The 16,162-nt window shown below is 39.9% G+C and overlaps 1 protein-coding gene and 1 pseudogene across 1 annotated transcript; one reads left to right on the top strand and one right to left on the bottom strand.

Annotated features, from left to right (window-relative positions):
- Positions 1-3,932: 3,932 nt before the first annotated feature.
- LOC126994950 (uncharacterized) lies at positions 3,933-9,385 on the top strand. Its single transcript, XM_050854215.1, has 4 exons — positions 3,933-4,262; positions 5,958-6,172; positions 6,896-7,130; positions 9,280-9,385. The coding sequence occupies exons 1-4, from the start codon at positions 4,042-4,044 to the stop codon at positions 9,383-9,385; spliced, it is 777 nt and encodes a 258-aa protein (XP_050710172.1). The 5' UTR covers positions 3,933-4,041.
- A 436-nt stretch (positions 9,386-9,821) lies between these two features.
- LOC126994948 (putative nuclease HARBI1) lies at positions 9,822-14,446 on the bottom strand (annotated as a pseudogene).
- Positions 14,447-16,162: the final 1,716 nt, after the last annotated feature.

Raw genomic sequence — 16,162 nt, 5'->3', positions numbered from 1 at the left:
CTCCTAAAAACGATTCCGTATGACTAATTTTGAACTTAATACCATGACCACTGACCCTAATTTGGCGATGATGCAGTAATCCGGGCGGAGTCGCTGAAGGTTCTGGTGATGGCTCTCGCGGGACTGAACGAGGAGGCGAAGCAAAGGGGACTCAAGATATTCTGAGCCACTACCAAGGTGCAGGTGTTTGGAGGCTTGCTGGATGAAACGGTACAGTCTGTCCATGCGTGTGGTGACGAAATTGAGATCTTGGAAACTTTCTCATACCTTGGTGGCAGAATGCTGAACAACGGCGAGTGCTGTCAAGAGGTCTGACGGTGGATTGGCTTGACCTTTGACCGTTTTGAAATTTCTGACCATATTGACCGTCACGAGCAATTTGACCGCCACGAGCACTTTGACCGTCACTTGACCGCTTTCACCTTTCCTTGATCACTTTGACTTTTCCCTAATCACCTCGGGCACTGTAACATTTCATGCATCCCTTTTGATCATTTTAACGCAGGTAATTGTCAGTACTCTTAAACACATCATTACACACTACGGCCATTGTGGTGTAATAAAAAGGGGGACGGAAAGAGAGAGGGCAACGCGCAACTTCCGTACATTAAAATAAAAAAATCTTCACCACACACATTTTTCTGGGGCCGCTAAATATCTAAGTAAGTTATCGACGGCGTTAATTGGGTACTTACCTGGGCTGCGGAGGTGAAGCCCGGCGGGAGGCGACGCTCAGGGAAGTTACTGGAAAGGTAAGGAAAGGAAAATTATTAGTGACAAATGACTGATTGGCTGACGAACTGACTGATTAGGATTTTTTTTTTCTTTACATCCCCGCCTATAGCCCAAGCCCGTCATGGCGCAAGACATTTTATAGTGGCGCCAGTTATGCTTGGCTCTTGCTGCTCCCCGGAGCTCATTCTTGATTCACTGGACGGTTCCTTTTAGAGTCCGGGTTGATGGGTGGTCTTCTGGACAGCATGTGGGTAGTCTTAGGCCACTCGGCGGTGACTGAAAAAGCCTTACTGACTGACTGAATGAATGAATGAATAACTAACAGAATTACTAACTCTCTCTCTCGTCATGCTCAGATTCTTTCCATATTTTAATATGTTGTTTGGTATGATCCCTTAAACAAAAGTTATAAATTTTAGCTTTATTGCTTGAGCAGTTTTTGAGATATCGGGTGTTGCCATATGGCATCGCTAGGAGGATACGAGTACAAAAACTCTTGTATTCTAACACAACCATTTATTTTGTTTATAACCAAAACAATTATCAATTATCCTTTTTCCATAATAATGATTTACAACATAATATCTGATATACCAATTATATCATATAAGAAACCAAAATTCATTCCTAATATAAAGCTGAAAAATATACTCAATGACAAATTGTCGAAATTTCCTCATTTCTTGTTTCCTATTAAAAAAAACTGAAATGAAATAATCATTTGACAATACAAACCGTTATACTCACAAATTTTAATAATGCAAATTGCATAAATATATACAGATCGACCTGATGATGGGTAACAGACATGTATTTATGATTTGTGGTAGGAAACAAAACAATCTACACAAAGCCCTACATCACACTTTTTGCATTCTGTACGGCCAATTGACTTGCAATGTTCACCAGCACAACGCCGTTTTTTGTTTTGTTGAACTCTTTGCACAAGATGATCCTTCCCATCATACCTCAAGTCATGTCTTCCTGGTGTGGTCAGAGATTTCCTTCCAGGTCCTTTTGGAAGACATTGAAATCTTACCAGGTACGACATTGCTACTTCTCGCCGGAAGTTTCGTTGAGTTATGGTGGTGCCACGAGCACGGCAGAGTAACCAGGCATTCTGTATACTCACATCTAGTAACCATGTGAAGATGCTCCACCACCACTTTTTCCCATTTACACCTATCCGATAGGCATTTACGTTTTGGTTCATGAGGTCAGTTCCTCCCATGTTTCTGTTATATACCTCAGCCGCGCGAGGTATTTGTACGTAAATATTTTTAGCTTCAGCTCGGCTCCATCTCTGACTCTTACCCATGGGTTGTGCTCCGTATATAGACGAAGCGACAGTAACTGCTCCATTATCTTTCCATCGTGTGACCAAAATTTCCTCATTTTCTATTTTTGAGAATACAGTCATGCTAAAACCTCTTTCTTTTTTCTCAGTTTGGTGTGTGGTGATGAGGGGACATTCATTTCCAAGCCTGTTAGCCCTTATTGTGCCAGTGCCATTATAGCCTCTTTTTCTGAGTTCAACCAAAAGAGGAAGGGTAGTGAATAAATTGTCAAAAAATAGGTGGTATGGAAGGTCCTTCTTGTCACTACTGTATTGGTCAAGAAGATGCAAAACTGTGGCAGCACACTTTCCATATAACCTCTCTTCCTCTGGATTACCCTTGTACGTCTTACCTTGATACAGATCAAAAGCTACACAATACCCATTACTAGCATTCTGACACCACACCTTATATCCAAATCTGATAGGTTTATTTCGAATTGCCTGTTTGCACCCATGCTTTCCGAAGTACTCAATCATAGCTTCATCATGTGATACATTCTGCGTGGGAATGAAGTGAAGCATGAATTTCTTTTGAAGATAATTTATCAATGGGCGAAGTTTTGTATATTTATCTTCTTTGTCAAGTTTGGTGTTTGGTTTAAAATGTAGACACTTCATAATGGCATCAAATCTGTCTCTCCTCATGGCATCATACACTGCTTTGTTACGCATATCATCACCAGATGACCAATACAAAGCTTTACTTGGTAGAGTATTGTAGCCTGACACAATCAGAATCGCTAGAAATACTCTAATTTCTACAGATGTTACCTGGATATCAGCCCAGTTTTTGGATAGGCAATAAATTGTAGACTGCTCAATTATATAATCAATCAAGGTATCATCGAAAAATAGTTCAAACAGCTCGACAGAAGAAAAATCTCTATACTTGCTATAATTACCTTCAGGAAATGGTTGAACATTTCTTAGAGTCTCCTCCTTTTGTGACCATTCTATTGTTTTCTTCTTTGTTTTCTTGCCCTTTTTGGTTTTCTTTTGTGGGGGGAGTAAGTCCATTTCATCATCCATTTGATCATCTGTACTGCTATGCCCAAAATGAGCTGGAGCTCTAAGTTGATTCCCACTCAGATTTTCCGGCCCTCTTTTTGAATCATCATCCTCGTCACCCGAATCTTCATCAGTAAGGTAATGTACATCAGGGGGTTCAATGAATATGCCATTCGGTTCGTCATCTTCGTGGAGAATGTCTAAAATTTCATTCAAGTTCAAGTGTCTGGTCCTGAAAAAGAAACCATATAAATTTTAATATTTTGTACATGTATTCTCCTAGTGTATCCATATGGCAACACAAATTTTCCAGTAATATAAAAAAAAAATCAAAAGGGTGTTGATATATGCATGACATTGGAATTCAAACCTTATTTATCTAAAATCATTATCCTAAAATATCAGTGCAAAAGAAAAAGTGGATCGTGATACAATACACTCACCTTTTATGTGAAGTCATGTTAGCTTCTTCTCTTATTCAACATAAATGATGATCAGGTGTCCGCTAACCATGACAGTCACGAGAGCACTGACTGCAGAGTTGTTGGCAGTGAGTCACTCTATGGAGACCCTGTATGAACGTGTTCAATCCTGCTAGACATTGATGACAAGTGTGGGTAAGGGATTTAATGATCTTAATTTTTGTGATGCCATATGGCAACGCTAGGAGAATATGGGTTTTAAGAGAAAATTATAAATTTAGAGATAAACAAAACAGAAAAGCTAGATATAGCCGTAATTAATGGAAGAAGACGAGGTGCAGTGCATAAACTTTTATTTCAGCAGTCATACATATAAGAAATTATAAGGAAGTACTCTTTTAAAAATAATAGCATTTAAGATACAAATTCAAATTAAACAATTATGAAAAAAGAAAAATGAAAAAGATAATGCAGAGTGCCGATATGAATGCATATTCCGCCATCACAACAACGCGCGCGCACGGAAGCTGATCGACAATGGACCGCGCTGCACCACTTTCGTCAAGGCAGAGGAGAGTCCTGGTGCAGCTAGTGGAGGAAAGGCCTGTCCTTCAAGATAGGTCAACCAGCACTGCGGTCCAGCACAAGAAGAACTTGGCGTGGGATGAGATCGCCAAAAACTTCAACGCCATGCACCCTGATCTGGAGCCGCGATCAGTTCAACAATTGAAAAGAAGTTTCAACCGCATCAAATTGAAGTAAGTAAATGAGGTGCATTGATTTTACGTTGTATATAGTTAACCTTTTGACCAGTATCGCTTTGTATCGCTTCTTAGGTCCTCCTCTCCTCGATCCTTTCAGTGCGCAACGCGTCATGACCCCTGTGCGCTGTCGGGCAGGGGGGAGGTGAGTTCTATTTTCACCTCCACACCTCTGTAACTATGCATTGTAGCAAATATTCGGCATATCATTGGAAAGATAAAGGCAAATACTATACAGCTTGCTTAATTATATTGCCAGTTTCATATGATGACCGACTAAACAATTATATTTTGCCATCGTATCTATAAAAAAAACCGCTATTATAATATGTATTGGTAGTATAGTTTGGTATATATTATTCTCGCTTTAACTTAGTGGTTGTAACAGCCAACTAGGCAAGACAATTCACCCCGTTCTGATGACAGGCAGCATGTTTCACGTATGAGTATGTGGTTGCATTATGTAGGAGGTGTCGGTGGACATTCCATCAGAATAAAGTTACTATGGGGTGGTGAATAGTGTTGGAACATGTATTGTGAGCGGAGATTCAAAACACCACCAGCACAGACAGCGCGGCGTCGCTGCCACAATTTAGCAATAAAATAATAAATGCTCTTACTGTGAATTACCATATAGTTCTTGCATCACGGGGTCTGGTGGATAATGCTTCCACCTAAGCGTGCTGTTGCGAATCAACTGGGGTCACATGCCACTCACTCCCCCCTGAGAATTAACATACTGCACCCAATCGACCATTACTTTATACCCACCATTAATATGATCTTAGAATGTTCCCTTGTAACATTCTGTGTGGCATCAGAATGCCGGAGCTTCACTTGTCTAGTGCCCTCCCATACTCAGATGTGCCCCCCTTTGATAAATACCTATCCACTCCAGTGTTTGGGTGATGATTAAAATGATCAACTTTTCACCTTTTGAGACACAGATTACACTAATAATGTGTTCTCCAGATCCAAAATAATCATAATGCATTAAAAATAGGCTATAGTTATTTTTCATTGTTATTACATGTTATTTGTAAGGCAAAAAGAAAGAATTACTGGTAGAATAGCAATAAGCATAGAGCAGGTGTAGCTCTTATATATGATAATATTATACCATTGCTGATCAAATAGTAACCCATTAATTCTTGCTTTGTTAGTTAAGAGCTATATTCAAACTAAAATAATCCCATGTTATCAACCTAATTGAATAGCAATGTATCTTTAATGCAAACACTATTAATATTAATAGGCACTAGAATATTAAATCTGCAACACTAATATCAATTTTGGTACAACAAGTTGTTTCCAATGCTCTTTACTATATTTGGTCAAAGGGTAAAAAAAGGTAAAGGAAAAGGTTAAGTTGGGAGCACACGCTATAGCTGCGGGTGGTGGCAGTGCTCATCTCCATCCCATTGATCCTTTGAGCCTGTCATGAGACAACCCATAAACCAGATACAGTACCAGCGTAACATCTGGGTTACCACAGTTTACTTTCCCTGGTGGCCCCAGGTACCCGGGTGAAAGGAAGGATGAACGGCTGGGTGGCTGCATGCCGACTGCCCAGGCCCGCAGATTCATTGTTAGGGACTCGAACCACTGCATTGCAGAGGTGTATTGTTAAAGGGTTTACAATTCAGTATGCCTTTGATATATTATTGTTATTAAAATCATGTTTCATTGCAGTGTGAAAAAGGAAGAGAGAGCCTACAAGCTGAAGGTGAAGAGGACTGGTGGTGCCCCTCCTCCATCACCTCCCAAGTTTACAGAAGAACATGAGACTGTTGCCTCCATGATCTCTGGAGAACTCAACATGGGCGAGGATGTCTTTGACACTCTTGCCATTCAAGATGGGCATCCAGTGGATGAGGCAGGCACTCCCATCATGGATGTTACTTTCAGTAAGTTAATCATTGCTTGAAAGTATATCACATTATATTATCTAGCTTTCTGCATTCTTGTTCTGGTGCTGCATATAAATACTATCATTGTTATTCTCATCATCAATTTTCACTTTTTGATACACTGGTTTAGGTTAAAAGATATGCAAATATATATATATCTATATATATATATATATATATATATATATATATATATATATATATATATATATATATATATATATATATATATATATATATAGATAGATATATAGATAGAGAGAGAGAGAGAGAGAGAGAGAGAGAGAGAGAAATAAATATATATATATATATATATATATATATATATATATATATATATATATATATATATATATATATATATATATATATAGATAGATAGATAGATAGATAGATAGATAGATAGATAGATAGATAGATAGATAGATAGATAGATATAGATATATAGATATAGATAGATAGATAGATAGATATAGATATAGATAGATAAGTTACTCATTTCTGGGAACAAGCTCTGAGGGGGCCCAGTCTAGGATTAAATTTAAATAACTATAAATGCAATATATATCAAATTCCCTCTGGTGCCTTTACTGATGGGGTAGTGTTTTTTCAAGTATTATAAGAAAAGAAGCTAACATTCTTATTGAAGGAATAAATTTCCCGAGTCACATCATCTTTCATGTATAAGTATGACTGATAATGCATTGTATTATTTCACAGCTGTGAGTGGAAAACTGCCACCGACAGAGGTCCCCTCTGCTACTTCTGCCGCTGAATGTGCTGAAGCACCTGCACCTCCTAGTGCTTCTACATCTTTCCAGCCAGAAGCTTCATCCTCTGCATCCACTGCACCATCACTAACTACATTTACATGTAATGTGGCCTCCTCTTCTGCTGCCCCACGGCAGAGGAAATTTGATGCAGAGTACCAGGCCTGTCGGAAGCAGCAGGATGAGTATCACCAACTCCTTCTTCAACAGACCAGAGAGGAGCACGACCAACAGATGAAACTGTACCAGTTTCACAGGGAGGTGTTGCAGCGGCAGCTAGATGTCTTCACGGAGACTTGGCATCATATCCGTGAGGCAGCAGACACCTGCAAAGCCAAATTTTTGGACAGTTTGGGGAATGCCGGAGAGTAACATCCATGATGGGATTGCCTGCCTCATCAACTGCATGCCCATCTTGTATTGTAAGAGTGTCAAGGACACACTCGCCCATACTGAGTTCTCCAGAAATCATGGAGGCAACGGCCTCGTGTTCTTTGGAAAGCTTAGGAGGTGATTGAGGAGGGCCACCACTAGTCTTCTTCACCGTTAGCATGTAAGCTCCCCCCAACATCACTACCTATGAATTTATCTAAACATTTTATTAATGTGTTCATCTTATTGACTCTCATAACATGAAGGCCAGGCCTGTTCCACTCATTCTCTTGTTGGTAAAGTATTTTTTGCCTATGACCCTGTGGAATCTGAATTTATCAAATTTAAACCCATTATTACATGTCCTACCCAGCTCTCTTACCATCAGAACCTTATAAATATCCCCCTTATTAAAGCCCTTCATCCATTTATAAACTTCGATCAAGTCTCCTTGCACCCTTTGCCTCTCTAGAAAATGCAAGTTTAATTAACTGTTCGAGTCTCCTCATATGTCAATTTTTTTTTAACCCGTAAATCATCTTTGTCATCCTCCACTGTACCAATTCTAACATTTTGATACCCATTCTACAATTATGAAGGTGACCAGAAAAAAAACACATTATCATGATAAGATCTAACTAATGCTAAATATAGCTTGATGACATCAGCACTTGTTGCTTACTCTCCTTGAAATGAATCCCAATACCCTATTTGCACAATATCTAGGATGAATGCATTGTGCTCTTAGATGGAAATCAGAGGTCATCAAGATCCCTGAATTCCTCTCACACCTTGATCTTCTTAGGGGAGTGTCATTTAACCAATAATTATGAGGGGTTGTTCCCATATACACTCAGAGTACTGCACTTCCAGATGTATAAATAAAAACCAACACTGCCACCATCTTCAGTGGTCTTTCTTTACACCACTGAAGATGGTGGCAGTGTCCACCGAAACTGTTTAGTTAAAATATAACTATCGTCTGCCAGTGTGGGTTTTTATTTATACATCAAGAATATTACGTCAGAGTGATTAGCCCATTCTTTGCACTTCCAGACATTGAACTCCATCTGCCACTTTCCTGCCCATTCACGCAATCTGTCTAGTTCATCCTGGAGAATACTAGCGACCCGATCCGACTCAATTACTCTGCCAATCTCTGTATCATCAGCATTTTAGCATATATTGCCAACATTAACTAGTGTTAGTAGTAGTAGTTGTAGTAGGAAATACATTATATTCAGTGATGTTTGATAAATATTTTTGTTCATTTATTTATATCATGATTATGTACGTATAGGCTTCAGGCAGGAAATGAACAAATTAAAGAGACTGTAAATTTTGATCGGAAAATATTTATGCAAAATCTTACAAGCTATTTTCATTTTCTGAACAGACATAACTTATTATTAGAGAAACTACAATGAAGATCTCAAAATGTACACCACTGTGACCAACCACCACACCAAGAAAAGACGGCGCCACTATAAAACACTTGCCTGCATCATGACGGGCTAGGGCCGACTACCATCCAGGTCTCTCAAGAAAGCCTAAAAGCACTATAGGCTGGGAAAAAAAAAGATCAAACCTGGGCTATCTGTGTATAAATCAACCCAACTGAGCTACTGAGGTCACCATGCCAAGGGTCACTTATGCAGCACTATACCTGACACCCTGGCCCCTACTGTGGATATGAAGGAAAAGTGACCTCGCTCACACTCATGGTAGCTGGAAACGCTTTTAATCGCTTTTAGTCAACCCATAATGCCACCTGTAGTATATATTTACATTAGAAAAACTGCAATAATAGTGAAAATTTTTGTCATGTAGATTCCTGAATTTTCAATGTGTTATTGCAGTTCCTCTAATATATATAGCACCGCATGTGCTACTGTGGGTTAAATAAAAGCATTTCCAGCCACCATGAGTGTGGGCGAAGTCACCTTTCCTGCATATCCACAGTGGGGGCGAGGATGTCAGATACAGTGCCAGAGAAGTGGCCTCTGGGATCATCTTTTTCTGGGGTGTTTTATGGGGCTGGTTAGGCTGTGGGACCACTGCCTCCTGAGCCCCATCAGTGGGAAATGTTAGCGGATGTTGTTATTCTGTCGATGTGTCACCAGGGGAGGGGTTAGATCCTATTGAGTTGCCAGGACTTCTGTAGGAAGGTCTGCATAGACTTGAGGGCTTGGAAGGCAGTGTTGGGGCTGAGGGTGTCGCTGCCCAGCAGGCCTTCTATGTAAAGTTGGCCTGTGGATGTTAAGTCTGGTGAGGGATGCTTAATTTTAGGTTGGTGTGGAGGGAGTGGAATCTTGGGCAGTGGAGCAGGAAATGTTCTGGTGTGTTAGGCTGTGTGAGGCACCATGGGCAGTGTAGGTCTTGGACTAGACGGAGAACTTTTAAATCATCGATGGCTCGGTTGGCTTGCTGCCCTGACTCCTATCCAGAAGCCTGGGTTCCATTGCCAGCACTCAATGGTGTACATTTTGACATCCACAGAAGATCTAAAAGAATCTCTCAACAATGGAAGCTCTGCGAGCATTTCCATTGCCTACATCATAATCTGCAAGTATGTCTATGTTGATGGGCTCAAGTTCTTCTTCTGGCATGTCAATGGGGAGTTTGTTGAGGATTGCAATATTGTGCAGGATGGCACATGCAGTCACAATTTTTTTTGATGTTGAGAGTGCTGTTCTCATTGGCTTTGAGAGAATAGCAAATCTTTTCTTCCAAATCCCGAACGTTCTCTCGATCAGGTTCCTTGTTTTGATGTGAGAGGCATTGTAATGCCTCTCCTTAACAGTACGAGGAATTCGAATGGGAGTTCAAAGGTAGCTTTTACAGGCATAGCCCGAATCCCCCAACAAGTATCCTCTGTACTGCCCTCCCTCCAGAGTAGCACACAAAACAGACTCACTGAAGATGCGGGCATCATGTGCACTACCTTGCCAGTTCACGACCAGATTTGTGAAGAGCATGGATGAGTTGCAGACCCCCATTATATTCAATGAAAAAAAGCCTTTCCTGCAGCGGTAAAGTTCTGCATCTTCTCCACCTGGACTGATGATTGGGATGTGTACACCATCTACACATCCAATAACTCCGGGCATGGCAGCTACCTCGGCAAATTGTCGCATGACATCCTGTTCTTCAGCAGGACTGGGGAACTTTATGTAGTCCCCTGCTAGCTGGCAGATTGCACTGGTCACAGTCTTGACACAGGTAGATACACTGGGCAGCGACATGTCACAGCAATCCCCCATGTCAAGCTGGAAGCTCCCAGTGGCATAGTAGCGGAGGGTTACCAGCAGCTGGAGACGTGGTGGGATTGGAAGCCCTGTAAGAAAGAAATATTTATCAGAATATATATATATATATATATATATATATATATATATATATATATATATATATATATATATATATATATATATATATATATATATATATATATATATATATATATATATATATATATACACACACACCATAGAACGGGGCTATTGCGACCACCTGGGGCAACTGAGACCAGCTAAGGAAATTTCTTTTAAAAATTAAACAAAAAAAAAAATAATAGGTCGGACTGTTTTGTTAACTTCTGTTTTGTAGACATTCAAGTACATAAGATCTGAAAATGTAAACCACATCTTTTCACTCATTCCACAAGTACCCCTCATTCCTATTCATTTGTGTATGTATATTCGAGGAATGTGACCCAGTAACGCTAAGGTGTGCTGTACACAAGCCGTGTCCCTCAGCCAAGTCCAATTTCTGTGATCTGTAGCCAGGCATCCTATGTAAGTATACAGCCAATGTGGAGGTGATCAATGTTAATGTTTACTTTGTATTGATCTTTATATAACATGGGGTAATTGAGACCACCATAATGGGGTACAAGAGACCACAGCTACATAAATGGTACACACTTCTGTTTTGTTTCGGGATGGTGTGTACCTACAAGAGAAAAGAAGGTTCTCCCAGGGCCCAGTATACTCCTGACATCCGGAAACAGGCTGATAATAATATTAATAATAATAATAATGATAATATTAATAATAATAATAATAATAATAATAATAATAATAATAATAATAATGATAATATTAATAATAATAATAATGATAATATTAATAATAATAATAATAATGAAAATAATAATGCTAATAATAATAACAACAAAAAAAATAAATAATAATAATAATAATAATAATAATAATAATAATAATAATAATAATAGTAATAATAATAATAATAATAATAATAATAATAATAATAATAATAATAATAATGATAATAATAATAATAAAAAATAATAATAATAATAATAATAATAATAATAATAATAATAATAATAATGATAATAATAATAAATTAATTAATAATAATGAAAATAATAACAATAATTATAACAGTAAATAATAATAATAATAATAATAATAATAATAATAATAATAATAATAATAATAATAAATTAATTAATAATAATGAAAATAATAATAATTATATATAATTATAAAAAAATATATAATAATAATAATAAATTAATTAATAATAATGAAAATAATAATAATTATAATTATAATAACAATAAATAATAATAATAATAATAATAATAATAATAATAATAATAATAATAATAATAATAACAACAATAGCAATAATAATAATTCCTGATGACTGCACCTCCATGGTGATGTGGTTATCGTGCCAAGCTACAAATCCACAGATCTAGGTTCAAATCCCAGTCGGTGTGCACCTCACCCAACTGTTCATTCTCCCTCTTGTGCCTGTCAAATTAATGGGTACCTGTGGAAACCTGTGGTAACCCAGATGTTACACCTGCCCTCTCTTTTGGGGTAATGGGTTCATATCCACCACAGGCTATAGTGCTAATGTGACAGAGGTCAGCACTCAGGCCATGTGCAACTATAGTATGTGCCCCTACCTTCACCTTACTTTCACTGAGAATGTGGATGACTGCCTTATCCTACTTTTCAACCAATCAATAACCAAGCCCATAATTTTTGCAGATTTTGCAGGGTCTCTAAGGCATCATAGTTTCATGAGGTGGGCGGGGGAAGAGGGTAGCGATCGAAGCAAGGATGTGCAGGTGAGGGAATATTTTGTAAAGAGGCACGTTTAGGGCATTTTAAGGCTGATTGAAAACATTGGAGGGCTGTAGCCCCCTAGCTCCCCCCCACAGAAATTATGGCTGACAACAGAAACTCATGTTAGAAAAGTGTGTCAAAAGATATGTTGAACTGAATTGTTTGCTTTGACCTAAACTCTATCGCTAGGAAATATGAAATAAACATTTATTCCTTAAGAATGATAATTTGACAAAAAAATCATAGACATATATGTAGACATATTTTTACATAGCTGAGAATAACTAGGTATGGATCTGTGACTTTGGCACCTCGTATAATTTGAGAACTATCAGGGCTGTCCCTGTTTATGGTTGTGGTTCGTTGGCAGATCTAAAGGGGGACCCAGGGGCCGCCCCCCCATGGTCCTGAGCGAATACTGGAAACTAGCTCAGAAGTGCGCTGCGGCTATAACAACAAAACTCGCAGAACATTCCAAATTGTGTGGTAGGCAATTTCATCGGACTTTTCAACAATCGGGCCTCCGGCAAACTTTTTTCCTGAATCGGCTCCTGTTGCAGTTAAGCATCAGTACATTAATCTTGCTAGCCACAGCTTGATCAGGTCTGATTAAAGTACCTGTAAAGAATGGCATTTTTATATTTTCAGACCTATGATATTTTAAGCTTACCTCTTTTCCTGGTAGAATCTGGCAATAGGTGCTGGATTTTTGATAAGAGATCCAGGGTGACTTGCTTGGAGAGCCGAAAGCGTTGAGTGAACTCCTCTTCCGAGTACATTTCAAAGGGATCCCTACGGCTCCTGAACAAACGGGTTCTCCTCCTGATGGCCAGGTCTTCCCATTGTCCCACGTGAGCCACTCTACGTAGCAGGTGTCTGTAGGCTGCCATTGCTGCTTTTTCTGTAATAAAAATTATATTTAATCTTTTGTGTCATCACCCTCATCAAGGATTATTTTCATTTGAAGTGGAACTTAAGCATCAAGGTCTGTCTGAATATAAGCTTGAGCTTAGATGGCCAATGTAATTATTCCCCATAATGGTGTGAAATATTAATATTGGCCATGCTGGGGTGGGCAGGCTCAGTAATGAAGGCTGCTTCCTTGACCTATTTCATAGCATTCACAATTCATACTTATTGAGGTTTACTGGCGTCAGGCTCACTGTAGTATTACCAAAGTTAAGGTAAAGTTGGGGCACACGCTATAGCTGAGCTGCGCGTGGGTTCTCCGTTGCATGAACACGTGAGCCTGTGGTAGGAGGGAGCCCAACACCCCGGGACACAGGGCCAGTGTGACATCCGGGTTACCACAGTTTACCTTCCCCAGGTTTCCCCAGGTACCCATTTATCAACCAGCCCGAGAGGGAGGATGAACAGCTGGGTGAGCAGCACGCTGACTCCTCGGGTCATGATTCGACACGGGGCGTAGTAGTAGTCAGCCACGCTGACCACTAGACCACGGAGACCTCTTAGTATTACCAAGCACGAATAATAAGATTATACATCCTGTCAAGCTCCCTCACCCGGGTGTAATAATACATTTTGTTGGGGCTACGGCATGGCGATGAAAGGCGAGCCTCCTGTCAGCCTTCCAGCAAGTTGTAAACACGCCTTATCCCGCCTAACGTATCCTGCCACTTTAAAAACACTAAACAATCATTCACAGCCGGGAAAATACGCTTGGTCTTACCTGTATATGGATGATGAATTGTAGTAATGGCGGCAGCCTTCCTCTCCCGCGTGACGCCAGGCCGGAGGGGGGAGCTTGTTGTCGTCACGACGCCTTATTCTTGTAAAACGCGGAACGGGTACTGTTATCAGAGAAACACTAGTGTTCTGCCTAATAGGATATTTTTTTCCCGAAAATTTATTTTATAATTTATTGTATTTTTTACATTCAGTCTAAATTCTGATAACAATTTAAATCACGATTTCGACGAAGACACGGGGGTACCCGTGTCCTCGACACTCGACCATGTTCCAGTATTTTGGCGGGCATTTCAAGTACTCTCAGTAACGACTTGACTTCATGGGAAGTAACTTGTCCTCGACCTTCCGTCTAGCAATACCACCCTAAGGCTCTTCGTCTCATCAGCTCTCCTCCTCCTACTGATAGTCTTCACCTCTTAAATTCCGCCGCGATGTTGCCTCTTTCTATCTTCTATCGATATTTCCACGCTGACTGCTCTTCTGAACTTGCTAACTGCATGCCTCCCCCCCTCCCGCGGCCCCGCTGCACACGACTTTCTACTCATGCTCATCCCTATACTGTCTAAACCCCTTATGCAAGAGTTAACCAGCATCTTCACTCTTTCATCCCTCACGATGGTAAACTCTGGAACAATTTTCCTTCATCTGTATTTCCTCCTGCCTACGACTTGAACTCTTTCAAAAGGAGGGTATCAGGACACCTCTCCTCCCGAAATTGACCTTTCTTTCGGCCACCTCTTTTGATTCTTTTTTGGGAGCAGCGAGTAGCGGGCTTTTTTTTATTAATGTTTTTTTTTTGTGCCCTTGAACTGTCTCCTTTGTTGTAAAAAAATAAAAATACACCAACGCGCGGACCTTAATACCTAAACGGAATGAGTTACTTACCTACGTTGACGTAGAAAGACCGGACGTGATTGCCATCACCGAAACGTGGGCCATCTCTGACCACCTAATGACCGAATTCTCAATTCCAGGATACGAAAGTTTCTACACAGACTTCACAAGAAAGGAGGAGGTGTTATATGATACGTCAAGAACAAATACCCGGCCGTGAAAATAACCAAAGGGGACTCAGAGAAATATGACACTGTATGTGTTGAACTGGAGACTAGCAAGCACAACAAAATAACGATTGGAACCGTTTACAGACCTCCAAAGCAACAAGCAGCGGACGACGCAGCTGTGTATGAGGAAATTCCCACCATAACACAAAACAAACAATCAGTCATTATCGGGGACTTTAACTGTTCCAACATTGACTGGAACACGATGATTGGAGATCGGGAGGGTAACAGATTGCTCGAAATGTTAGAGGACACTTTTCTAACTCAGATTGTTACCCAACCTACAGGGGAAAATAACTTATTAGACCTAGTACTCGTGAGTGATTCCGATCTCACACGTGAATGTCAGGTCGGCGAAAAACTAAGTGGTTGCGACCATCACCTAATTCGCCTAAAGATCAGAACAGACCACGAACTCACCGAAAACACGTCCAAGATTCCAAACTACAAAAGAGCAAATTTTAATCTCGCTCGTGAGCTGCTAACCCAGACAACTTGGGAACTCATGAACCTCACTCCTGTGGGCGGCGCGTGGAACGGCTTCAAGAACAAACTCTTAGAGGTAGAGAGAACAACTGTTCCCATGAAGACTAGAACAAATAATGCCATAAGCCCACCATGGATGACTACCCAAGTTCGACCGGCGATTAATTTAAAGAACAGAAAATACAACTTGCTAAAGGAAAACAGCACTGACGAGGCACGCGAACAGTACCATCAAAGCTTCTCATTCGCCAGCGTAAACGCGACAATGAAAAGCAGATTGCGAGCGAAGCCAAGTCCAACCCGAAAAGTTCTTCACGTATATAAGACCCACACAGACGCCAAAAGGCAATATCGGTCCCCTAAAAGATGTAAGTTTTTTTTTTTTTACAGCTAAGGAGACAGTACAAGGGCGTAAATAAAAATTTATATAAAAAAGCCCGCTACTCACTGTTCCTGAATAGAGATCGAAGGAGTGTC

The sequence above is a fragment of the Eriocheir sinensis genome, unplaced genomic scaffold (genome assembly GCF_024679095.1).
Source record: "Eriocheir sinensis breed Jianghai 21 unplaced genomic scaffold, ASM2467909v1 Scaffold934, whole genome shotgun sequence".
Lineage (NCBI taxonomy): Eukaryota > Metazoa > Arthropoda > Malacostraca > Decapoda > Varunidae > Eriocheir > Eriocheir sinensis.
This window is presented reverse-complemented; position numbering and strand designations above follow the sequence as displayed.

Bases quoted from the DNA above. Each gene is read 5' to 3' on its own strand.
- LOC126994950 (XM_050854215.1), top strand. From the start codon at position 4,042: ATGGACCGCGCTGCACCACTTTCGTCAAGGCAGAGGAGAGTCCTGGTG. The intron at 4,263-5,957 runs GTAAGTAAATGA...GTTTCATTGCAG, and splicing joins TTCAACCGCATCAAATTGAA to TGTGAAAAAGGAAGAGAGAG. The intron at 7,131-9,279 runs GTATCACCAACT...GCATATCCACAG, and splicing joins TGTCGGAAGCAGCAGGATGA to TGGGGGCGAGGATGTCAGAT.